This window comes from Aplysia californica, unplaced genomic scaffold (assembly GCF_000002075.1).
Source record: "Aplysia californica isolate F4 #8 unplaced genomic scaffold, AplCal3.0 scaffold00182, whole genome shotgun sequence".
Classification (NCBI taxonomy): domain Eukaryota; kingdom Metazoa; phylum Mollusca; class Gastropoda; order Aplysiida; family Aplysiidae; genus Aplysia; species Aplysia californica.
This window is the reverse complement of record NW_004797452.1, coordinates 821,950-849,246: the sequence shown is the minus strand read 5'-3', so window position 1 is coordinate 849,246 and position 27,297 is coordinate 821,950. Positions and strand designations below refer to the sequence as shown.

At 39.0% G+C, this 27,297-nt stretch overlaps 1 protein-coding gene across 1 annotated transcript; it reads right to left on the bottom strand.

The window, feature by feature from the left end:
* Positions 1-1,502: 1,502 nt before the first annotated feature.
* LOC101856895 (sorting nexin-27) lies at positions 1,503-27,234 on the bottom strand. Its single transcript, XM_005098424.3, has 12 exons — positions 26,951-27,234; positions 18,818-18,900; positions 16,393-16,541; positions 15,327-15,519; positions 12,659-12,729; positions 12,243-12,344; positions 10,720-10,795; positions 9,796-9,956; positions 8,354-8,443; positions 7,738-7,887; positions 6,163-6,291; positions 1,503-4,608 (listed from the first exon to the last, which is right to left on the bottom strand). The coding sequence occupies exons 1-12, from the start codon at positions 27,202-27,204 to the stop codon at positions 4,549-4,551; spliced, it is 1,518 nt and encodes a 505-aa protein (XP_005098481.1). The 5' UTR covers positions 27,205-27,234; the 3' UTR covers positions 1,503-4,548.
* Positions 27,235-27,297: the final 63 nt, after the last annotated feature.

Below are 27,297 nucleotides of genomic sequence, written 5' to 3'. Positions count from 1 at the left end.
TACAGGGTACGTTGCTGAGCACTTTAAAATCTGTCAAGTAAAAAAAAGTTAATTGCCCCACAAATTTTGAATCTAGAAAATCAAAGACACCGATAACGCTATTCACGACATAACAAAAATATTGTATGACAGCTGCTTTCAAAGCAAAAATAATACGCACCGTTTGATTAGCAAAAGTAACTGATAAAAAACTCATAATATATACGGAGCAACCGTTTTTACAGTGTAGTATATGCTGTCCTGCACTCAGCCCTATGTGGAGATTTTTTTCTTTTTTTTTCGATGACGTCACAACAATGACTCTTCCAGAGCATACAACATTTTTTTAGGAGAGAATGAAATAAGCCCAACAGGTATAACATGGTCCATTCTGTTAAATGACTTTAAACAAGATTAAACAATAAACTAAGGAGTATTGTAACTGACAGCTTTGCTTAAAACTACACGGTCAGGTACCTAAATAATTTTGTTTTGAACAACGAAACCAATAATGTCACGAAAATAACTTTACAATCTAAAACCTGTTCACATTTCAAATTTTATGGAAAATTAGAAAAAGAATTAATAAGGAAACCCTTAGCATGACACATTGTGCATGATGATTGTACAATCATTTTCTTTTGGACAGAAACGCCCAGGAGTTTCTGCAAAATGTTGCAGTAACGCCTTTAAAAAACTCAGAAAATGGAAAAGAGGATATGTGCACTTGAAAATTTGTTCCAATGTACACTGGACAGCAACAAAGATGGCGGGTATCATCAGGTCCCTTTGAATCTGCATGGGTAAAACATGTTGATACAAATACTCACACACTATAAACAATATAACAACAATAATTCACAGCCTTCGTCAAATTAAGGAAAACTCTTTCAAAACTGATCTTCACTCAAAGCTTTGACAAGTCACAGAGCCTTTCAAGCAATACACAAGTCATCGATGAAAAAACAAAGCCCACTTAGTTTATTATAAATAAAACCCTTAAATTCCACTTGCACGGAAGTATGTGTTGGAGAGGAGTAAAAAAGCGAGAGCCAAAGTCAGAAAATCTGAGAGAAAGAACCAAATCATCAACACAATGATAACTGAAAACACTATTACAAAAGTGCAAATTTACCATTACTAATCTATGGAAGGGAAAAAAAAAGAGTACCTATTTGTTTGCTTGAGTAAAGAGAAGCACATCGACACAATGATGGTCATCTAGTGCTGGGAAAAACTAAGACAGAGAAACAGAAACAACAGAGGGAAAATAAAGAAGTAGGACATACCAGTGGCGCCCTCCAACAACCCACACAGGGTACCTGTGATTGTGTCCTCCAGTACCAATCCAAATACTCTGTTAAAGATTAGGGAAGCAATATGGAGACACATTTTCCTACTGACAGACCACTGTAGAATATCCTTGAGCACAACACATTAACTCTAGCTCAAGAAGGAGACTTCATCACCACAGAGTGCAGCGATGGGATTACAATATTGAAATACATGACAAGCACGCTTGAGACAATAATAATTTTGTATTAGGGAAAAGACATAACAAATACATAGTGAAGACAAGAGGTAAGACCTACCACTGGTGTCCTTCAAGCACCAGATTCATTAAGATTGAAACTTCACAATTCATGAACTTTTGATGAGATATATATATATCCAATGGGCTCAACTGAGGAACCTAAGATGTGTAAACGCCTGTTTCATCACTGTCTTTTGTTGTGCCCAATATTTCACATCAAACCCATAAAGCTGAAGACAAGCCATGATCACAGAGCAGACTGTCCATGACAAACATAAAATATTACTTTATGATGAGACAAAATTGACACACTCACAGCAAGAATTCTCAGCAACCACTTGTTTGCATTTAATCAGAATTTGACTGAAGTTTACATGTACCCACGATGTAAAGATACTTTATACTAGGCTCATTCACAGTTCTTTCTCATTACTACAGCATGTTCAATGTACAACTTGCCTATATCTGAAACACAAATAAAAGCATAGTTACAAGTTACATTTCTCTCACTGTGGTCATATAAACAATCCTTTGTTTCGAGAAGTGAGTAGCTGTGTTCAATGAAGAATTTTATTCCATGTTCATGAGAAGTGCATTTCTATAGGGGATCATTCAAGACAAGAGAGCTCTTCAAAAGCGCAAGTACCTTAAGAGGCAGGATGTTGCAGCTAACTCTTCAATCCCTCCTCCTCCCATTTTATTTAACATGAGCGTACAGAAAACTTGCTTAGAGACTTGAAAATTGAACAGGCTATAAATGTCAGTTTTAGTTTACTGTGAGGAATCTAAAATGCAGGTGTATAATTTTACAAGGAGTCCAAACATTTACGTACCGACTACAGTAAAATTTACAGGACTATATTACCATGACGCCTGCTGAAAGAAGCAGTGGTTGCATACACTGGCAAGCTGTAGCGATATGAAATATCAGACTTCTATATATATAAAGTGAGCGATGATTCCAAAGCAGCAATCTTAAAACGTTTCAGCAGATTTTCTACGCGAGTCAAGGCTACATATTCTCTTGCCTCAGACCCATAACTTGATGCTCTCTGTCATCAGATAATACTTCATATATTTCTACAGTTTCAGGAGATAAAACAAAACAGAATCGCATTGAAATTTAGAAACAAAAACTAGACTGTTTCAAAATAATAGGCGGAGAGGAAAAAAATTCACAAAGAAGAACATTTTGAGCTCAATTTTGTTGATAGGGCCGAGGTCTAACATCCTTATAAACAAGTCAAAGCTGAAGAGAGTCAGGAACCCTATATTCAATGTCTGTCTGTGATAGTATCAAGCCAATAAAATGGTGGAAAGCCTTAAATGCTTAACAAAAAACCCACATTTAAGAGGAGGCCATGAAACAAGGACATCTGAACTGTGGTCCAGGAAAATACCAGTTGAGCTAGCAGTATCAATATGCTTATTGTGCTGCAACAGTTGGCACATTGGCATTTAAAAGAATGGGGAAAAGACAGAGAAAATAACAGACAGGAGAAGAGAAGACTATAGAACTGTCAAAACTGCCCCTCTCTCAGGGTGGGGGGAAATGTCAGTGTTTTTATGCCCCCATTAACACAATATAGATCATTTAGGAGGCGGGCTTCCCACCCTGCCTGTCAGGGCCATCCCAGGCTGAGAGGGAAACAACATCCCAGCAGAAAGACTGAGATACTCTAAAACTTTCTCCCCAAGCAAGAAATGGAACTAAAGGTTCATGCGTTTGACAACAAAGCGCCCGACCGCTTCACCAGACGCCCCTGATGAGGAGAACCTGACCAGAAAGTACAAGAAAACCAGTATCTTCACCATAGTGGCAATGTACGCCTGCACGAGCACACAAAGAATTGCCATCATCCTCGGCTAAATTCTCAGCATCCAAAGATTTTGCATACTGAGATAACCATTGCGCACATGGAACAACCTACTGTGACACGCAACCAAGTTCATTCTCTATGTACACAAAATATACAACAACTTTTAAGCAAAACAATGCATTTCAGCAATACACTGATTCTCAGAATAAATACTGCGGAAGAGCAAGCAAGAGAGGGCACAATCCAACCAGCTCTGGATATTTGCGATACCACAAGACAGGGACTCTCTAATCTATTCTCAGCACACAGGTCAATTCCAGGATAAATCAATGGTAGACTTTCTTAATGTTCATCCCCTTTTGCATCCCAGTGAAAGTCACCACAGAGGTCAGAGCTAATACCTCTCCAAGCACCACAATCCCATCAAATCCTTTACCAGTTGATCCAACCTGTATCAACAAAGTTAACTTTCATTCCAACACTGTAGTCCAGGAAAATACCAGTTGAGCCTTTCTTTTTCCTATTACTTCCCCTCAGAGTTTTCTGTAACAGTATTTATGATTTCCTGAGGGTTTAGACATTAAATTCAGAGGGAGAGGCCTGCTCTATATAGCCAGAACATTTACCCTGATACAACGTCACATCACTATATATATATATATATATATGCACAGCACAACATACACTTGGTGGACAATGAGTAAAGCACAGCATTATCTGTATAAACTGGTATCAGCTGGATGAAGAATGAGACTAATAAAAAAAAACAAGTTTTCTTTAAATCTAAGTATTCCAACTCAAAAGCTCTTAAAAAAGAATAAGCCAATTTCGAGACTCTGGTTATCAGTACCTATACTTTGAACTTAAGGTTCTCGCAAATCAAAATTTAAGTTGTAGACAGTAAATCATGTTTTACCTATAATGGACAAGGGCCACACATAGCTTTCGGTGTTTACGAGTGTTGGACTCTACATACATAGCCTTCGCACAGTGGATGCAAAATAAACAAAATCAAAGAAAGGCAGTAAAGGTACTGCGAATAAAATGCAAAAAGTATACAAAAAAATGTACAGTGCATAATGTCTAGCTCTTTCCTCTTGCAAAACAAATATCTAGGTCTCTAGTGTGCCATCACAATATTTCCTTGTGAAGTTCAGTCTCATGACAACAGTGCGTGGCAGGGGCAGGCTCTTGTTTGCTTCCCATGAACTTCCATTACGTCTCCCATTGTAGCTCATCGTATATTCTATCAAAGCAGTCATTCATGTAATAAAACTGAAAAATAAAAAGCAGAAAGCATGTCAATAATAAAAACAGAGCATTTTTGCAGGGATGAAATTTACAGCGAGTCAGCAGTAATAATAGCCATGGGAGGTCAATGTAGTTTCTCCCCCTTAAACACAACGCCCAAAAGTATTGAAGGGGTGGATCAACATTTCTCCCTCTTTTAAAAAAAAAAAAAAAATTTTTTGTAAAGTGTTTTACGGCGCTCGCAACTGCATAGGTCATAGGAGCGCGCGGGACACTCCTAATGTTTTCAGTTGGTAGGAAATTTTGAATTTTGCCCGGGTGGCAGCCGAAGCCTACTCTTATCGATTTTAGACCACCAAGGGATCTTTAACGTGCGAAATTGCACACGGGCCCTCCGAGATTTTTCGCCCTTGTCCGAGAAGGCTAGGTGTAGATCTTTCCTACCAGAAGATCAGGGGTTTGGCAGAAAGACAACAGTAAGGAGGAGCCAAGGAGTAGCAGTAAAAAGGCTGCAGAAAGAGTCAGGAGCCCAGAGGAGGGGGCAAAGGAGGTGAGGGGGTGGGGGCAGAAAGTGGAAATGAAAGCAGACAACAGAACATTGCTAAAGAGCAGGAAAGGAGATGAAAGGAGACAATTTTAGAGAAGAAAATTTTTCGGATTCGAACCCGGGACCTTTGAATGAAAGGCCAACATCTTAACCTCTAGGCCACAAGAGCCCCCGTTATCAGTTTTAAAATCTCAAATCTATCGTGATTATTCTACAGCAGTGCTAAGGCCTATAATGTTATAGCACCACTCACATAGGGGCTGCAAGCAGAGCCATGTCGTAAATAGCCACATTTGGTGAATGATCTGTTCCTACACACTTTTTGTGCCTTTCATTGATGTGTGAGAAGGGTAGTGAGTGTGTGTATATGCACTCTATTCTTTGTTATCACTCACTCATTATTTTACTCTTGGGCATGTTTACTACTACTGTACAGTATGCCCTTACAAAATCAAACAATGACATCATGTGAAGATCTCCAGCCCGACAATAGCACGGAGGGGAAATTTTTTGTAAACAGAAATATTGAAATATTTATTACACCAATTCATATCGACTACAGTGAGAGAAATATTGATTGAATTTTGTGACGTAAGCAAAATTGAGGGAAGAAACGGCTTGAAATCCTTGAAACTACTCAAATGTCTAGGTCACAGCTATAAAGACCGTAAGGACTAATCAAACAGGAGAACAAAATGAATCACGCCATGTGGTGGGCAAAATTAATATATTTATGGGTAACAACTGAATTAATACTTATAAGTAAAGAAACGGAATCAACTTTTTAAATGATAGTAAAAGAAACGCAACATGTATCAATCTGAGAAGCGTTATCAGCAACATGTTTACTTTTTTTCCTGAAATGGAAGTAACTGCTGATTCAAATCCACCGCAGTTTATAAACTTGACAAATTACCTAACATGACATTTGCACTCTAACTTTTAATCTAATGAACACAAAAGCAATGATAAAGCTTTTCTGGCAAAAATCATCCTACATACCACCATCAGTCATGGTCTTTGTTACTTACATAAGGTGTGAAGATTTTGACTAGGCGGGGTTTTTTCCCTTGTCGGTTGTACTCAAAATTGAAAGACATTCCCTCATCATCGACTCCATATGACTTGACGTCCTTCCAGTTGAACTCAATCACTTGGGACTAGAAACAGTCGAAAGACAAAAAATAATTATTGCAGAAATTACGTAAGAATTTGTACTTTAGTTTGAGTAAAGAGAAGCACATCGACACTAATGGTCATTTACATGTAGTGCAGAGAAAGAGTAAGACAGAAAGAGAAGAACAACAGAGAGAAAGAGAATTAAGACTTAACAGCGGTGCCCTCCATCCCCTGGCTCATTGATACATCATAAAAACAACAACATCTCTCTACTCATTTAGCCCATTTCCACCTGAGTTGCCTCCCTGAGCAGACACACCCACCTCGGCTGCCTCCAGCCACACCCACAAATTTACGTACCCACACTAAAACTGCAATAACTTTCCCTCCAAAAAGCTACAAAATTAGCGGACAATAAGTGCACAGAAAGGCAAGAACGGCAACTTCATAGTAGTTTTTTTTTAATTTGGAAATAATGGACTGGAGAAAGTTTTATAGTTAAAGAGAGATTCGGATTTTCTCGTAGTCAGGTGGCGGCCTGGACACGAGTATTCTCATAGGCCGTCAACAATGAGTTAAAGAACTTTTCTACAAAAAGAGGGTAAGTAAAAGACAAAGGGAAAGACCGTGAGAAATCAGCATACAAAGAAAGCTTCTAAATGGTATGGATTTAACGCCCCTATCAACACTATTAGGTTATTTAAGGGGCGGGACCTCCTAGTTTAACGTCCGTCTCCGATAGGACCGAGCCAAGTGGGAAGTTCGTGTAAAGTGCCTTTCCCAAGGACACAACGTCGGACTGAGCTGAGGCTCGAACCCCCGAACCCGCAATCTCACGATTACGAGTCCAGTAGCCTAACCACTAGGCTACCGACGCCACTGAAAGCTTGTAGTGGGAGAAAGGACATAAGTAGGACAGAGAGGAGGAATGTGTATGATGCCCCACATTGTTTTGATTTTTCTCTTTTAGTCTTTCGCTCTGAGGCTCAAATATGCTGATGGTGGAAGCGAGATGAAAAAGCGAACCATCCACTTTTGTTACTGACCCTCCGTGTAATGGAAAACACTAAGACTTTTATCAGTGTGGCCGATCAAATCAATATATTTTCAAAATCTATTTCAGTCCGTTTTTCAGTTTTCTTCTTTTTTTTTAAGGTAAAGGGGAATTGCATGGCTAAAGCTTATTGAAGGTGTTATGCTCTAGGAATGAGACTTATTTCAAGAAAATTTATTAGCCCTCAACCAAAGAACCCCCACCCCCCATAAAAAAAAATTAACTTTCTGACATAAATGATGAAGACAGAAGTGTTAGCTCACAGTACTATTTTTTTTTCCAGGCATGCCAACTCCTGACTTTTCATTAAAGACCTGCAGATTAACCTCGGCAATTGTTTTTGAACAATACAAAACCAAAAGAGTTGACTTTTTTCTTCCAGCTACACAATTAGAGAATAACAACCTCACTAAACACTTCTTCACATTCTTACCTCGGTGGTTCCATCCTCTTTGCAAGCCTGAAGTTTGAATGCAGTCAGCCCAATCACTGCAGCAACATGACCATCCCTTCGGGAGTCGCACGCACAGTGGGGAAACATGACCTCTGAATGGCCTTCCAAATGGCGCACCATCTTCAGGTACTGAGAACAGAAAAGGGGGGAAATAGAAGACACAGAGAATTTGAGTGCAAACTTCAAAATATCTGCTCCCTTTAATAAACAGGTTAAGCATGATTTTATTTAAAGTGCAAAGTCTGGATGAGTGATAAAACGCCTCAATCATTTCATTTAAAACTGCTTACGCCAAGCAAAAAGCAGTGTAATTTGTTGTAGATTGACAATCTAGCAAACATCACAAATATGTTCAGTGTCGTTCTCACCAGAATGAGAGCTGAAAGTTGCCTAACAAAATCATTATCAACTCTCAGACTTCCTCTTGCCCGAATGTTTAAGCACAAGTCATATTACTCAGAGAGGATCAACGTCATATTGCTCTCACCACATCAAATTAAACTACAAAACACCAAACGTCACAAAATATTTGTTCTAAGACAAAATCTTCACAAGAAAATCACACATCACAGACTCGTGTAAGAAAAACACTTACCTCCAGAGCATTTTCTGACTCTTTTAGGGCCTTTAACTCATAGAGTTTATCTCCAGTTTTGATAATTCCTTTATTTACATCATCTACTGCCTGAAAGTAAACAAATAAAATAGAGGATTAAACACTGATGAACTCATCTTTTAAACACGATTTCATAACTTAAAACAGGAACATCCAATAGGGTTATTCAGAGTACGATTAATATAATCCAGACATTCATGAAACTGGAACCTCAATAAAACCTAAGGATGCACTTTGAACTTTGTTTCAGTAAGTTTTACAGCACTCGCAATACAATCATGTCATATAAATGTCAAAGACTAGTGGTGTTACAAGTGAGCAACAAACAAAAAAAGAGGAGAGATAAGGGCAACAGATGTCTGACAGGGAAGAAGAAGCAAACTATACCAGAACTTGGTATTCACCTGGCGACAAAATAAAGGCACAAACCATCGCTCTTTACAACACAGACAGAACGATCTGTGTCAAAATGTGTATCCTAAGATCGGGAAGCCTTATATGTGTCACAACGCTGTGGAATCAGGCGCTCGTTAATTTGGACATATGGAGTTATTGATATCATTTTAACCCTATTCGTACGTTGTGTTTTACTATCATATCCATATGATGTGGGGAACTCTGTGCCTCCACTTTCCAAAAAGGAAATTTACTTTTTAATCCGATTCGTGCGCTTTGCATAGCAGTCTGTCAAAATGATTTTTTGAAAAATACTGAAAGTTTCAAAGAGATCTTCACACTTGAAGTATTCTAAAAGGTGAAGAATACAACACCGGGGGTACAAAATTACCCCGGGGCGTACAGATAGGGTTAAAGCTTCTTTCTTTGTCTTGCTTTTGGTGACAAAAATACTCAGATATAATGAATAAAGTCTGGAAAAAAAAATTTTAATTAGACCAAATGCACAAGAAAAGGGGAAAGTCCAAAAATTTACTTCATTGTTATTCTTTTTTAATATCCTAAAGAAAACAATCTGTTCAAGGTACTTTCCAAAAGTGTTTTGTGACACACAATTAACTTCATAGACGAGCTGCAAGTCTACTCCGTAAACTGAGTCGCAACCGTAATATGATTGACTGAAGTAGTTTTTGGAGGGGTATCAACTGACAAACTTCAGTGAAGTTCATTTGAACTGAAATCTGCGGACCAGAAGATTTCATCTGAGAAAGATTGCTAAAATTGAATCTAAAAAAAAACAACAACAGATTCTATTTTGTTTTGGTTTACAGCTGTGTTCAGATTAACTGTGCATTTTAAGCAGACTACTGTACCAACATTTCTGAAAACCTTACATTCAGTTCCCTGCATGCAGTACAAATGATCTGTTAAATAAATCTGAAACAACAAAACACCACCATAAGAAATATATTTAAGCGAATAAGAGGATATGCCAAAGTACAATTTTAGTAAATGATTATCCTTACCTGCCAGAAGAGGAACTTCAAGAGTGTGGGGTCAGAGGTCAGGGTCATTTCTTTTGAGGGAGTAAACAACCATTTTTTGAGCAGGATGCAAGTTGCTGTGGCAGTGCTATAATTTTGGATGTAGATATTATGGGGCAGCTCTTGAGGGAGCATTTTGCGTTCTGAAAACAGAAAAAGAGTATGAAGCAAATAAGAATATCAAGACACAGCTGGAAAAAAAAATGAAAAAAAGTAGATTGACACACCGATTGCAATAAAAAAGCAAAACATTCCCCAAAATCATTTCACTTGAGGCACGATATGAGACAAAAGGAAATGGCCAAGATATCATGACTAGGTGAAGTAATTGTGCTGTATTATAACACAATTCAGCAGAATAAGAACCTTATTTCTCAAAACTGATGCAAATGTTCTACGCCCCAAATCAACAGTTTGCACAATTTAGAAAGCCATTTGCCTCAATACTGCCTGTACTGTAAGTAGATATTTGATAAATATCAGCTGAGTTCCCTATTTGTGAAACCAAACTTGCGTCTTGCAATTAAGGCAAGGGGCTTAACCATTACTGTACACTACAGTAGCCAGTACATTTCTCCAAGAGCAGATGAGAATTATAATAACACTGAAAAGAACCACAAAGAGCAAACCACATTAGATCTATTTCAGTTTGGTAAAAGTTTTACAATGCTCGCAACTGCATAAGGTCATGTGAACACTTGGTTGTATTCATGTTGGTTAACAACACAGCTTGGTTTTACTTTAAGAGTCAGAATGATTCAAGTATCTAAAAATATATAGCAAAAATTCAGTTTTGAAGGCAGCAGTTTACATTTAAAAAATAACACTACCTACATTAAGGTCACACAAGATCCACCAGAGCAGGAAAGTAGCAAAAAGAGAAATAAATATACACCAGATCCTTACCAAAATTATGCTCCACACTTTCAAACAGGTAGAAGTACTCAGCGGCCTCTTCTATGTGCAGCTTGGCAACAACAGCCTGGAGACAACATATCAGAACAACAACTGTAAGCACTGAATGATTATGTACCACCTTGAAGCAAGACATAGAGCTTGCACATAATGGCAACTTATCAAAACCAAAAGTTGCAGTCACAAATATTTCACTTCCATATATATTAATAGCAGAAAACTACTAGTCCTTATCAAATTTTGATACAGAATGGTGTTTAAAGCCCTGGTACAGAGTGATGCAACTTGTGTACAACTTTCCTTGTGAATTCCTAGCGCTCGTATAAGTCATCGCAACTCATCAAATAAGTCACGTATCTTTAAAAAAATGATAACAGAACAAGGAAACAAGCATACAAATTATCACCAAAAATAATACTTTAAACAAATTGGTACAATCTTAATCTAGACAACCAAACAATTCCAACAAATACAGCCTCCGTTTAACTCCTTCCCTACTGGATCATTATCTCCACCGTGTCCAAGCCATTTTGCTAGCCATTATCTTTATCTCTCACTGAAATCAGACAACACTATAACTGATTCGAATTTTTTTTTTTTTTTGACCAACTCAAGAGTGATGCCGATGTCTATATTTATACATATGTCAAAATGCAGGGAAAAGAATTTCCCATCTGACTGCATAAAAAAAAATAATCTGAGTACAAAATAATAGGTCGAGAGCGGAACAGTTATTTTCTACATCCTGCATGCAAAACATGTGATTTGATTCATTCAAGGGGAAGATATGTTATCAAATATTTCTTCTGTAACCGTCTGAAGACTCTGGAGTCAAAGAGTGTAAGAATTTGTCAAGCTATTAAATGCCATTCTCTACCATAAAGCAAGGGTCTCAGAAGCTCCAAAAAGAGGCTCTTTGTAGAGAATGAGTAAATAAAATCAACAGACATTTATCTCTGATCCACCAGTGAGCTTAAACCTCCTGTCACACTACATGGGCCAGAGAAGACCCGCAACACATCAAGGGTACTGTCCAAATAGCTAAATACTCATTGAGCATGAAGCCCCAACTCTTGGCAAAAGAATGAATTTCTGCTTGCCCGTTTGTGCACACTTCAGAGAGAGAGAGAGCACTTGTACTTAAGGAAAATTCAGGTCACTAAAATAATGGAGTTCCTCTATGGATCTTATAGCGGGTGGCCCTCTATGTTACTCTGGAGCACAGTAAGACAGGACTAGTGCTTTATTTAACACGGACTTATTCTGTTTGAAAACTATGTTTTAAATGTAGTAACTATGAACACTACTACAAGCTAACCTTTTATAGATCTAATCTCCTAATGTTTTAAAGAAAGAGCCCACAACAGATCACAAACATGTTCTGATATTAACCAGATGGTGTCCACTCATAGGAAGGACAGGGTATAAAAATACAAAAAAAACACACACACGCATCAACAACAACCAAAAGAAGTGGAAAAAAAAAACCCAAACAAAAAAAATAGGACAGCTACCTTGTACACAGCATCTGTATCATCTGACCGGCATATAGTGACCACACACAGGCTCTTGTCCGGCAGCAACACTTTCAACTCCACCTGGCTGTTGCTGTCCTCCTGCAGACCGCACAGAAAGGAGAGACATTTTAAGCTGGTTTGAGCACCGGGATCTAATTAAGCGGACACTACGGTATAAAGTGAAGGTCTGTATTAATTCTCAAGTATGCAAGACTATTCCTTCAGCTTCATTTAACATTATGCCATCACAAGGCTCATAATAATATAGTTTTATAGTAAAAAAATCCCTTGCCACGTATTTTGGGGAAAATCCAAAGAAACTGGGTAGTAAACATCGCCGATCGCCAAGATGTGGCGGCAAAGTGTTAACTCTTTCAAAACATTCAGATGCAGAACAAACAATATACACTAACCTCATCCAGATCTCCAGCAGCCAGAAATTCCTGCATCATCTCACTCTCTCCTATCACCCTCACAGCACAAACTGTAGACAGAAAAAAGTAATTTTTGTTTTGTTTTGTTTTAGTAAGCATTTTACAGCACTTGCAACACAATTAGAGATCAAAAGATAACAAACTTTAAAAAGTAGGTGAGATAAGGATGATAGATGTTTGATAGGAAAGAAGGAGCAAACCACACCAGAACACCCAAAAAGTAATTTTCATGACATTCAGTTCACAAATTAATCTTACGTTATCCAAATACTCAACGGGAAAGAAGGAATATATTCTGTGAATATGACAAGAAAATCACCAACAAACTAGACCAACTTATCAAATGAGCAAATTTCAACAACTTTTTCAGCAATGACTTTCTTACGCACAGAACTTTAGATGTTAGGCAGTGTTTTTCATGGAGGTCTATAGCGGAAGTTATTTTCTACATCCTGCTTGCAAAACATGTGATTTGATTCAGACAAGGGGAAGATATGTCATCAAATATTTCTTCTTGAATGTAGTTTCCTAAACACTCTCTGCGGAGGCCCTGCAAGCAGTCCACATGGTAAATATCTAAATTGTGTTGATAGGGGTATATGCAAGCATGTGCGTGTGTGTGTGCGTAAGTGCGTACATCTTTAGTGTGCGCCCACGCACACACGTGAGTGCACATGCATTCCTATTCCAGATAGGCATAGCTAAACTTAAGCAAATGAGAGTGAATGATATCGTATACGCTTACGGCTCCCTATTGTTCATGTCTATTTCATGTTAAGAAATATGATCAATAAAATACAGTCGAACCTGTGTAAGACGGCCACCCATTGTCAAGGAGAAAAGTGGCCGTATAACACAGGTGGCCGTCTTAGGCAGGATTGGTCAAAATGAAAAAAACAAACCATTCCTTTCTGAGGTCCCAACCGAAGGTAGCCACATTGTTGTTTGTTTGTTGTTGCTGTTGTTGCTGGGTTTTATTTTTTTGTTGTTGCTGCTTTTACGTGAGGGTGACAATAAAACGAAATGTGTCAGACAAGGAGGACTGAACTGAGCGCTATGGTAAAACAAACACATGGGTCCCCACCACTTTGAGAACGAGCGACGCTTCTGTCACAAGTTCATGTTGACGTCCATTGTTACTTTTTTACAGACTGGGTAAACAGTGACCACTCCTCTCACGATTTGTGTATGAGTTCTGGGTGGGGCTTATGGGTTATGAGCGAGACGTGCTGATAACACCAATAACACGTCTTGGTTATGAGGGATCAAACGCTTCCCTCACCTGCAGCTGAAAATGTGTTACCTATTGGTCAACAGTGGGAGAGGCCTAGACAACATGATCAGTTGGAGGGTCTACCTAACAAAAACGACAGGGGAATGGATTATGGCGGCTCGCCCACAACGCCACGGGTCAATGTATGATTTATGACAAAAGGTAATGGAGTCACTGAGGTGGCCGTCTAAGACAGGTGTTATTGTTTGGTGTGATAGGGATTGTGTGTTAAACTAAGGTGGCCGCGGCCGCGTTGGACAGGTGCCCGTTTATACAGTCAAGTTATATAGAAAAAATGCATGTGGGGAAATGGAAAGTCGTTGTTTGTACAGATGGCCGTCTTATAGAGGTGGCCGTCAAGGCAGGTTCGACTGTATACAAAATGCTATCTAGGTAACCGTCTAGTTCAGGTCTCCATTCCAAACTTACTTGACCTACTATTCACAACTGGGGTCTCCACTCTCAGAGGGGTCAACAAGGGTGTAACCATGATGCCATGTGCAAAAGCTTTTAAGAAGACCTAGACTAAACCTTTTCTCTTATTTCTATATTACCTCTATGTTGAATATATCACTTCACGTCATCACAAAGAAAAATCAGCTCTGCAACATATCTTACAAAACTTTGTGTTTCACACTACTATTGAGGCACATCTTTAGTTTTAGTATTACTAAGAGTTTTACTGCCCTTGCAACACAATAAGGTCATATAAAAGCTGAAGATTAGAGGTGTTACAAGAGAGTAACAAACACAAAAAAAGAAGCTAGAGAGACGAGGACGCTAAATGTTTGATATGAAAGAAGGAGCAAACCACACCAGAGCATGCGCCAACCGCATACAGAGGCAAAACACATCATGTCTGATAGGGACAAGTGCATAAGGAGGCTGGTAGAAATCCCCAACCAGCCACACATAAGTTGCGGGTATTTAGGATTTTAAAAATTAATCACAGCTTCTAATCCTTATTTAACTCTTTATCTCCGAGAGGGGTAAACCCACTACGCCAAGGCCATTTTTTTGGTGCTAAATCTAAAAATGACAAAAATGTCATTAAATGGGTCATAAAATCTAAACTAGCAAACCTATTTTGATAGTTCTTCATTTAATGATTGAACTTCCCGTATAAGAGACCTGTTTTTGGCAATTGCCGAAAAGTAATTTGATGTCGAAGTCGTAAAGGAACGGCTCACTGGCACAGTGGTTCTGACCACGAGCCGCTGGGAGCGGCTTGCCGGAGATAAAGAGCTACGTCTTACTGCAGGTGGGAGTTTTAAAAAATCAAAGCCCCCCGACCCCCCTCCAAGACAACAACTGCATTGAAATGGGTTCTTATTCATATTATACAGGCATTAACATTCCCAATTACATGATCACCTTTCTCTAAGTACTGTTCCAGTCCTCTTCGTCGTTGGTCCAATTGCTGTTCTGACAATTGAAACAGCTTCTTGCCCGGAAGCCGGGGAAAATTGAAATCGGGGAATTCTCTTTTAAGACTGTTGTGCAGAGAATCAAACTCTCGGTATCTCCGTGAGCATAAGTGGCGCCCAGCCATGTATATGTTAAACACCTGAGGATTAAGCAATTCCACATTAATCAAACATGAAAATAATAAACAAGACCCTCAAAATGTAGCAAGAAAATAGGACTGTTACACACTGCGAAGCCAATCAAAACTGAGTGGATAAAACTAGAGACAAAACCAAAGGGACTTTAAAAAAATTAAACTGAGGCGCCAATATACATTTGATGTGATCAATACTCTTTAAATAACAACATAAATTTTCAAAAAACAACAGAGCAAACACCGATACTGAAATCAAAACGGAATTTACTTCCTACAGATAAATGTTTTTCCACTCATTAGAAAAATTCAGGAAAAATGTTATTTTTTAAAATATTGGTTTAAACCAGAATTTTGGCCTTCATCAAATGGACCAGAAGAGAAAGTAAAAACTTTGTAAAAAGTACAAAATAACCCCAATCAGCTCAGAGAGCAAATCAAAAGGGACTCCAACCTGTTACAAAAAATTAATTTATGATCCGCATTTTGGTAGACTCAGATTAAGAAAAAAAGTATTAAAAAGAAATAGACAGAACAGACAAGAACTACAGCACATATCTACACAATTGACTCATGAGAAAATTAGTTCTGTTTCTACAGGTAAGACAAGCACATCGTCACAGTATAACACACTTGCCTATGTTATTTTTTTTGCTTTTAGAGTCGAGTTATTGGAATGGTAAAAATATCTGTTGCATGTTTCATACCTTCAACACAGCAAGGTTTTGTTCATGTATTAAAAGTTTAATTATAGACTCATTTTCACTTAAAGCTGACTAGGGCACTGATATTCATCTTTTATATTTTACATAACAAATGCCTAAAACGTGTTATAACAGTGGTGATATGAAATCCCAACATGTGCATGTGTATACAAACCACGTGTTTGTCCCCATACTGCTCCATGAAGTTGCAGTCTGGGATGGAGATGGGCAAGGAGCGACGTTCAGAGTAGTCAATATAGGAAGGGCCTGAGGAGTCATCACTGGGCTCCAATTTCTCCGCAACTTGCTCCGGGACAGATATCACTGAGGGGAGAAAAAAGCAAGAAAATAGTGCTTTGCCCACCTAGTTTTGAGTTAATTATATTGGTTCAAGGAAGAAAGACAGAAAGAGAAAGAACAAAAGAAAGTACTTTGTTTCTTTAAGTAACAAGAAGCACTTTAACAAGATAAATAGATTAAATTAGTGCAAGAAAATAGTAACATGAATAGATATAACCAACAAGGGGAAAGAAGAAATGAAGTAGAACCTCCCAATAGGAAGTGTTCGTAAATTTTGTTGAATCACAGTTTATAAGTAGTAAGCAAGACACTTACTGCATTTCAACAAGAACAGGTTATTTAAAAAATCAATGAAGAGAGACGAGGAACAGAGTGCACCAGAGCATCAATCAAACACCCCTAGAAAAAGCAGGACTACATAACAGACAAGAAATCTGGGGGGAAAAGGTAAGAGAGCACCCACCAACTATCCGCCACGTTAAACTACGATGTATACATATTACATAACCTTCAACGTCAAAGCGTCAATATATGATAAGTATAAAACCTCAATAGAACCTACATATCCTTTAACTGGGGATAATTGAAAAGAACTGAAATAATGATATGGCAACTAACAGTGCAAGAAGAGTCTACAGAACACTGGGTGATCTATGTAGAGAATGGATTGTGGGTTATCGGTTGGAGCTTTCTCTTTCAACTTCTTCATTTTGTTATCTTCCAAAGCTGTTGAGTAAGTGTAAAGTTCAACTCGGGCAACAAAAACTGATTTTACTTCCAACTAGATCAGTGCCTTCCAGCCTGCAAGATATCACCTAGTAATTTTGGTGGGCAGTGGGGATTACTCCAGTAGTGACAGGTGTTATCTAATGCCCAGCTTGGACATTTAAATGGGCATTACAAAAGTTTTAGCCTGTTAACGTGTGGCAAAAGTGGGCACTGGTTGATAAAAAGGTTTACAAGCAATTGACCAAAAGACTTTTAACAGTGCTAAATCTGCCTCTCTGCAGAAATCTTATAATGAAAACTGCAATCCAGGGCAAAGAAGTTTACAAATTGACATCAAGTACTAAAGGCCACTTGACATTTAAGAGCTACTTGTAGAGGCAATAGCGTTACCTTTACCTACTTGTTGAAAGTGGGAATGCTGATAATGTGACGGAACAAGATAACAAAAGGCAGAGAGTTTCTTCTTAGAAAAGTTTTATCAGACCGAAACTGACTTTGAAAAGATTTCAACTCAACGTATGAAGTTGACATCCAAGGTTTCCTTACTTACTAAACTGACTTCGAAACCTAGGTTCCTTTTCCCTAGCTTGAATACCTATACCTAGAACAATTGTAACTAATTAGCCGTAATTCCTAAATATAGCTATTCATTTAATGAACGGATGTGGAGGCTTTGCAAATCAACTATACAGACAGAAAATATTTTTAAAAGCACTGTCATTTTGCCATGACTCATATTGAACACCACATTGCTTTCTCTACAAATACAGCCACAGCTATTGCTTGCAGGAGCTCAACAACAACAAAATATGAATCTTTAACAACTGTAACAACAGATACCATCTAATAATAAACTAGAAAGCCCGCCAAAAAAAAAAAAATTCAAAATAATTCATCATCACCAAAAAGGTCAGTCAAAATCAGGTGAAGACCGTGGTGAGTGAAAAAGCAGAAAGGTCATACTTTTATTATTCTTGATTGAGTGGTGGCGGAGTGGTTATTGCACTCGTCTCCAAAGCGGAAAGTCCGGGTTCGAGCCTCGGCATGGACACAAATTTTTTTCACCCCCTCCTGCCCACCCAAGAGTAATGGGTACCTGACTTCGAGTTGGGGAAGTAAAAGCGGTGTAGAAAGGAACTGGCCACCCTACCACAATACGCCAAAGGCCCAGGAAGTTGTCTCACTAACAAGGCAATCCCTAATGTCCAGATCCGATGTGGGAACAACTTTACATTTTTTTTATCCTTGATTAAAAGCAACAGCAATGGAATCAGTCTCTAGTACTGTTAACATTAAGTCAATGACAATGACAAGTAAATCCAATAAAGGACAATTCTATAACCTGACTTTATTCCGCAATTAATACGTTCCTTTTGGACAAGTGCTACAACATATCACACCAAAACATAAAGAAAGACCCAGTCAGCCCACTTTAACTCAGAGTTTATACTAGTATGGGACAGAGCGCTATATAAATGCAATCTATTATTATTATTATAATTCCTTATTTCAAAAAACAAACAAAAAACCCCCCAGAAAAACAACAACAGCAACATTCACACAACTCCAACCTGTGAGAGTCAGAGAATCCCCTCCAGATCGAATGTAGTCAACAACTTGCTTGTGAGTAGCACCTTCTACATTCATGCCATTACTGAGGAAGACAGGACAAAACCAGCGTGAAAAATCAACAGAATTGTATAAAATGAAGAAGTATTAAATATCAACAACACTGAAACCAAGGCAACACAAGCATGGAATTTCTTGTCAAAAGCTCTTGACCCAAGATATGGTGGGAACACTTGTCAAAACTGCCTGTTTCAGTTTTTTTGCTGCGCGAATAGGCCTACAAATTAAATCGAAAAAAATAATTTTAGATATTTTTTTCAATTTATTGAATATTTTTTCACAAAATACAAGAGTACACAGCAAATCATTAATGATGCAAAAAGCAAATTGTCAAACAATCAACAGACATAAAAGAAAAATAGCCCCTCTAAAGAAAAAATAATTCAGAAAACAATATCCTATGACAAATTTATACATTGTATTTCTTAATGCTAGAACGTTGTCCAAATCAACTAAGAAAAAAATAGCATGTCGAAGCTTCACTCCAACTGTATAATCTGAATAAAATCTATTCATGACACTGATCTATCCCAGCAGATCGCTGCATCTTTTTAAATCACATCGCACCAAGAGAAACAATACAAATAAACACTCTTCAATATATAGCAACCCAAATCCCTTCCCTGACATCATGAGTCCAAGAAGTGGAAAAGGATAACAAAAAACCTCATCTAGCCCCAATAATCACAGCTATCAAACTAGACAGTCTACAAACCCAGTAATTCAACACTCTGCTTGAAAAAACTGGGTGTTATTATATTTCAGAGTCTCTCTATACTGAAGCAGGCAAGCAACAAAGCACTAGCTGAAGGTATCCTCATTATCAAATGGAAACCACGTTTTTTCCCCCCGGACAAACTGAATCCCACAAGCAGTGATGTGATGGAAGAGCAAAAACCTGATTTCACAATAAAAGCAAGAGCTTGTTGCAGGAGACCGATGTCTCCATTCCTTTGGCCTGGGGCCACTTCATTCCATCCTGCTGGTCTCCGGTGAACTTAATTATTTTAGCAGTAATCAGTCACAGCGGGACTGGGTTGCCACCGGACTCCCTTGACACCTTGGTCAATACTGATTAGTCTGAGTGCTTTGCTTAACCAGACTGCTGGACTGCCCATGCAAGGGGCACGCAAAAAGCAAGAGAAGTGAAAAAAATAACTGGGTAACATATATAAGAAAAGGAAAATAAAGAGACAAAAGTGTTCTGAAATTTTCACAGATACAGCAGGGCATATTATATCATCATATAATATTATCAACAGAGTGTAATACTCTGTGTAACTGGGAGAAATAGGTACTTTTTTAACAATTAAAAACAATTGCCGAGGTCAATCTGGATGTCCTCAATAAAAATTAAGAATCATCTTGCACTATAAATATAGCATTTATATATTATATATTTTTTAGAGTTTTGTGGGCTTACTTTTGAGTTTTATTGTCTCCAAATTTAAATCAGACGATCGTTCTCTAAAATTTCTTGCATGTTGAAAATTTCTTCAGAAACCATTTGCATGGTCAGAGTTAAGCACTATCGCTACATAAGAAGTCTTGCCTCCACTTTCTGATTTTCACACAAATTTAACATCTTTAGTAGGGAAAGACTGCTAAATCAACATCAACCTCCCATAAAAACCTAGGTTCCGAAATGAAATCAAACCAAATATGGTTGCTTTTAAGGACAATGGGCTATCCCGAAGAATGCTGTTTTGAGAAAATCGAAGGTAAAGTTTTGCCCCTTATTCAGTTTCATTAAAAATCAAGGAGAGTTCTCTGTATAACGAAACCAAACTTCTCCTTTAGGTAAGGCAATGCCCACTTTTGGTGTTGGTCTGGAAACCACTGAAATCTGGGTCAGCCCGCTGTCCGAAAAGCGACCATATATTCCAACGTAGGACCATCGGTGCCTTAACAAAGAAGTGGTCATAATGATACATCGCATATATAGTGTCTATCCCATAGGAGGTAAAAGCTCTGAGCGCTTTACATCGATGACAAGATAATTGAGTGCTTTACATCAAGGACATGATCACTGAGCGCTTTACATCAGTGACATGATCAATAAGCATAAATAAAACATTTCACGCAAGAAAACTATTTCAAACAAATAAAGAAGAACTTTCTCAAACCATATATTAATTATATGTATAGGGACAGCAGTGAAAAACAAGACATACCACCTACTATCACATTACAACTAAAAATTAAACAAACCAGTCTTGAGAATCACTTCAAAGTATTTGGATTTGTTATTTCTCTGATGTTCTGGGGTAAGGAGTTTCAAATTTTAGGGCCAAAAAATGAGAAACTTCTCTCACAAAAAGATATTAAATTCATGCTAGGGGCTCTGAATTTTGTCGCATCTCTGTACGATCGCAACTGACATAATTCTATGTGTACATCTACATCATGTGTTTTTATGATTCCAGTACAGTCAAGAAAAATGTTCCCACTGGGACAAAAAAGTATCACCTTATATAAATCTCTTTTTTCTTTTCTTTCATGACAAGACAAGAGAGACAGAGAACATGTATGCAATGTCAGTTGAAATAAGGAGCCTTGTAATTTTTACTGATTCTTTATTTGTTTTAGTAGAGGTTTTACGGCGCTCTCAACTGATGAGCACCAAGGGGTGGATGTCAACAGAGAAGTCCTTACAGAGAATCAGACTTACTCTGCTCACCTCTCTAGCTTCAACAGCATAAAGTCTGCTTCGACAATCAAGGCACCCCGGAAATAGCGGGTCACAAGAGTGTGACAAACGTACAAAAGAAGTACAGGAAAAATGACGAGAGTAAGGATTAGGAAAGAAAAAGCAGCAGTTCCCTGTTGCAGTTCAGGTACAGTTATGAGCATGACATTGTTGGATCAGCCCATTTACAATCCTACTGAGCATAAGAACAAGTTAATGTCCCCCCTTTGGGAATGGCCTATAGACACTTCAGTCAGTGGCACCTCCCCGGGAGGGACTGATTCTCCTGAGATCAAGGTAGATACATCAAGTGACATGATTCGCTTGGTTGTTCACGGACACGTATTGTATGAATCTAAATAGATTTACCAAGGTTCTTGGCCTTGCTGGGAAAGGATCGTAATATATATTGGACATGGTACTTATAATGTTTTATAATATACACGAACTCCCACTAAAACTCTTATAACCGTTATAATAAAACCCTTGCAAAGCTAATTATGTATTTTCCTGGCCCTATCAATTGATATAGAAACTCTAAAGCATTTATCAATATCCACACACGGGCAATATATGAAAATTGAAGCGATTGATCCCTGCTATTACTACAACACAAACTGAAGACTTAATCAAAATAAATGTAATTCAATAAAAATTTTAATAACGTAGAATGTTAACTATGAAATTTTACTTCTTTTTTTTTTTCTTTTTTCAAAACAGGAAAAATGATATCTGATCTATGTGAACATTTAAAGTACTTGTTGCCATTTTTGCCCTTCTCTACTTGAAGTGAATAATTTGACCATCGCAGTCACACTTATCACTATAATAACACTACTTTATTGCACTTGTGTTTTATAAAAGAAATCAGAAATCTTATTGCCCTTATGCAACCTACTTGAATGCATAAATGGGCACTGGACTTCTTTATTTTACCATCCAAAAATTTGTCATGCGCGAATAAAGGATTATGATATATGTGAGAGAATTTCAGTAGGCTATGAATATAAAGATAAACCTAATAGCTCACCCCCCCCCCCCCCCCTCCCCATATTAAAGAAAAACCATAGAGGCATAACTCCCTCTATCCCTCCCAAAGCAGCAAAGAAAAACAACCCCAATGTAAGTAATACAGTCTCTGCCGCCTTTAAGCACGCCGGCATAAAGCACGTAGGCTTGCTGGAGATCAATGAATACTGCAACTGTGTGCTTCTTTTCCTGGAAGCCATCAAGGATTTTCTGACTGAGCCTGAAGAGCTGGTCATCTGTTCGTTGGCCCGCACGAAAACCTGCTTGGTTGCTGTCCAGGGCACCGGTTGTTTCCAACCACCAGTATAGGCGGTGGTTGACCATTCTCTCTGCCAGTTTCCCGATGCAAGAGGTGAGTGAAATGGGTCGATAGCTTTTCATTTCTTCAGCAGGTTTTCCTTTCTTAAGAATGGGTGTGATGAGGGCGTTTCTCCATGCTCTGGGGATGGTGTTTTCATTCCACGTCTTGTTGATCAGCTGGAGAATATAACATAACCCTTCCCAACGGGACTGAGGTTGACAAGCATTTCATTGTGAATCTTATCTGGTCCTGGGGATTTGCGGGGCTTCAGTTTCTTCATTGCCCTGTTGAGCTCAGTGAGTGTGAAGTCATCTTCAAAGAGAGAGATGCTTGCATTTGGCGCATGCTCTTTCTCCTTCAGTCTTTTCAGACAGTCTCTATGTTGGTCAGTGTGGTGTGTAGCTTTGTTTATAGAAGCAAAGAACTTGTTGAAGATTTCTGCCTTTTTTTGGTCTTCTACGATGGTGCCTTCCTCTGTGTCCATGGGTTTTGGGTTGTTTCGGCGCTTTTCTCCACACAAGTTGGAGAGAAGTGACCATGCTTTGGCTCCGTTTCTACGTAGATCAAGGTCTGCAACTGTGGTGCTCCATTTGTTTCTTTTGGCTAAGAGGGTTGTCTGTTTGACCTTAGCTGAGGCTTTTTTGTAGTTAATTTTGTTTCCTGTTGTAGGATTGCTTTCAAGAGTTATTCGGGCATTTTCTCTGTCTTGGACTGCTTGTTCGATGTTCTTGTTCCAGAAAGGCTTGTACTTTTTCCTGCAACCCCTAGGGATGCAGAGAGCTACAGCCTTGAGCAGGGAATCTGTTATTGCGCCACAGAAGACATCAACAGAGGAGTTTGGTGTAATATCTTCTAGGAGCTTTTCTGTTGTTGTCTTGTAGAGCTCCCAGTTCGCCTTTTTAAAATTCCACTTGGTCTTTTGTACAAAGTGACTTTGGCTTAGGGTCAACACCGAAGTCATGATGGGTCTGTGGTCGCTACCTATGCCGTCAAGGACTTCTGTGGTGTGTCTTTGGAAGAGGTTGGATGAAAGGATGGTCAAATCAGGCCTGCTGAGTGTGTTGTGAGCCCTGTGTAAAAGGGTAGGGGTAGATTTCTTGTCTTGGAGAACAAGGAGGTTTGTTGTGCCACAGAGTTCCTCTATGGCCATTCCGCTTTTGTTGTATGTTCTGTATCCCCACTGGGGAGAGTTGCCATTAAAGTCACCCGCAACTATTGTTTTGGTGTATATCGATTCTTGAAGAAATTAAAAAGAGCAGTCATTTCCTGGGGGGCTGTAGAAGTTAAAGATTGTAAATTTGCAACCTGCATACCAAATTGTAGCTTTTTGGGTGTCTGTCCTTGTGTCAGTTGTGATGTTCTCAACTTTTCCTTGTATGTCATTTCTGATGTAGGTGATTACACCCTGGCAGTCAGGGCATGTGCAGGTATAATGGGTGTAACCTGGATATAGGGGTCTGTGTTACGGTGAATAGTTTCTTGTAATAGGGCAACGTGGATTTTTCTTGAGTCCAAAAGGAGAGAAATTTCTATTTTCTTGTTTGCGAGGCCGCAAACGTTGACCTGGAGTAGTCGAAACTGTTCTGTTTTCCCAGTAGCTAACTTTTCACCAGCAGCCTGGAGAGGCACTGCATGGCGTATAAAAGTGCGTATGTATTACGCACTAAACCTGCAGATTACCCCCAATAAAATAAGCTTTGGTGGTGCGTGAGCGTTACTCTTTAAAATTTCATTTCTGGGGTTTGCATACGCTTTAAAACATAGGTAGTGTGCGTCTGGCAAGCATCATTCCTCCCTTTTACCCCTGCCGTGAGATTACCCTAACAGACCTCGCTACTCATCCCAATTTGTATCCCGATCCTTTGCTTCAAATCTCAAGCATCTCGATTTCCATCGCGGGTATCACGATTTTTTTGTGCTGTCTGTTGCGCTGTATTTTTCTATAATCTTACTTTGCCTTCTTTTCTGGCGCGGGAAGCACCCGTTAAACTTTTTGTCAGCAGGAACTAGGAGCACTATTTCCCGAAATATCAATGCTCGATTTTGTAGTTGACTTGCCCGAAGTTGCGTTGGATCTTTGCTCGCATTGTTATTTCTACTACTATACCTAATGGAAGTAGTAACTTATCGATTTAGCATTCCGGCTTAGGATATTCACAAGATCTACTTTTGCTTTTGTTTCCGCTCAGAATTTTCCGATGATGGCCTGGTAAATGTTTCAATAGCGAAATACAAATGATCAATATCAATCGTAGTCCTGCTGTTACTTTCCAAAACAAGCTTTGTCCAAAAGCTGGTTAGTCGGGCCCGCCAACAAGACCCGTCAGTAAATCTTTTTCAATCGCGCGTTTGCATCACATGATTTTGGCGTGTGAGTTCCGTACACGTGTGTTGGGGACCGTGCATTGACGGGGTCATCTTAAGTTCATGCACACTGGCTGAAGCATCTTCGAAACTATGGGTGGCACGGCTTAGACTGGAGTCCTTGACGTGATACTTCAGGATTTAAAAAAATAATGATCACACACAGACACAGAGCAGAGCGCATATACATAAATGTAGATATTTATGGACACCCATGGAAAATTTTAAGTCAGCTTGGCAGTCACACTGGTGATTTGTCGTTGATCCTGATTTTTATCCCCCTGAGATCCTGATTTTTAGATTTCATTGAGTGGCAGGTCTGCCCCCATCCCCTTCTTTAATACACTTGTAAACATGAATTGTCCGCCATTTTAAAAAATACATTTTTAAATCAAAATTCTGGAAAGACTGGAATGTGAACCCTGGAATGACTGAAGAATAATGAATCAGTTTATTTTGTTTGTGTATTACAGTCGGAATTGACCCCTTTTGGTTTGTCAATTTTATTCTAATTTTGATTGGCCCAACCACTATAACCCCCCCCCCCCCCCCCCACACACACACACACACACAACTCTAATATCGATTTTCAAATATTCGAGAACTTTTTTGTATTTTCCCGGGGCAATTTATTTACAGATCTTCAAATTCCCATTGCATTCCAGGTCTTGGCGATTTTTAAAAAATTCTTGGGTAATTACAGCCCCCCCCCCCGGCAGTCACCCTGTGTTCCTCTCCGATCTGGCAAAATTCAAGGAGTTTTCAAGGAGATTTTTCCTTGAAATGCAAATTCAAGCAGTTTACAAGGACTCCTTGAATGCCTTGAATTCAAGGAGGAAAGTGGCTATTCTCACCCGCCCGGAAGTTCTCGCAAGATCTACTCCTCCCCTCTTCTCTCTCTCTCTTTCTGAATACTGTCTATCGGTGTGGACGATCAAATTGACCAAAACAAAGTTCAAAAATGATGTTAAAACACAAAAGTAAATTAATTTGGTTGTCTACAAAGATGCTACGGCTATTTAACTTTTCGAATCGAGCCGAACTACGCGGGTCGCCATTTTGTTTTGTTCTCTCTCTCACTCTCTCTCTCTCCCCTGCCCACAGACAAAATTGTACGCTTTTAGTAGGCTACAAGTACAGTTGTAATGGAACGTTTGTTCACAGCACAGAATTCTACAATTTTTCTCTTATCACAGTGTAGAATTCTGTGGTTTAGGGTGAACGCAAAATTTGTTGACACGCGCACCGGGTGAGAATAGCCACAAGACCCGCCTGCACTATTCTCACCCCGGGTGAGAATAGAGGTGGCCTTCAAGGAGGCCGCCGGAACCCTGACCCTGGGCTAGCCTCTTGATGTTATTCCATGTCTTCCCACTTTTCTTAGAGTCATACTGGAACTAAAAACACCTCGAGATCTTTAAAACTAGCCTAACTATCAGTAACTAGAGTCTAGCTAGATAGTCTAGTCTTGATGAACCAAACATACACAAGGAGTTGAGTGTAAGAAAGACAGACAGGCCCAAAATCTAACAGTTCAAAGTAATCAAAGCCAGTCAGCCGCGGACAGAATAGTAATCTGAGTCCACGTTGTACTAATCGTGTGGTACCAATATCTAAAACTGAGTAGGCTAAACTGGAACAATGATTTCGTTACACTCATGAGTTGCAACCAATTGTTATTGTTGTACTCACACTTCCAGTATTCTGTCTCCTTTACGAATGCCAGCTTTCTGGGCAGCGCCCCCTTCCAGAACTGCACTGACATGTTGCAGTGGTGCATACAATACTCCATTGATGGATCTCAAAACACCACCTTCAGTTATTTGTCCTCTGACATTAAATCCAAATCCAGTTGATGTTTTTGTTATTGTTACAATGCGGGGGCTGTTGACTTCACCACCATTTTCAGAAGGGGAGGGGATGCGATCTTCATCGCTGTCCGCCATGCTGGATCACGTGACACTCAACTAAAAATAATAGCTGAAGTGATTGCGTTCTCTTAGAATGTGTATGGTTCGCTGATTAGGCTTTAGGCCTAA

Coding starts and splice junctions, on each gene's coding strand:
- LOC101856895 (XM_005098424.3), bottom strand. CDS start 27,204: ATGGCGGACAGCGATGAAGATCGCATCCCCTCCCCTTCTGAAAATGGT. Junction 18,901..26,950: donor GGAGACAGAATACTGGAAGT/GTGAGTACAACA, acceptor TGTCTTCCTCAG/TAATGGCATGAATGTAGAAG. Junction 16,542..18,817: donor GGATTCTCTGACTCTCACAG/GTTGGAGTTGTG, acceptor TTCTCCCCTCAG/TGATATCTGTCCCGGAGCAA.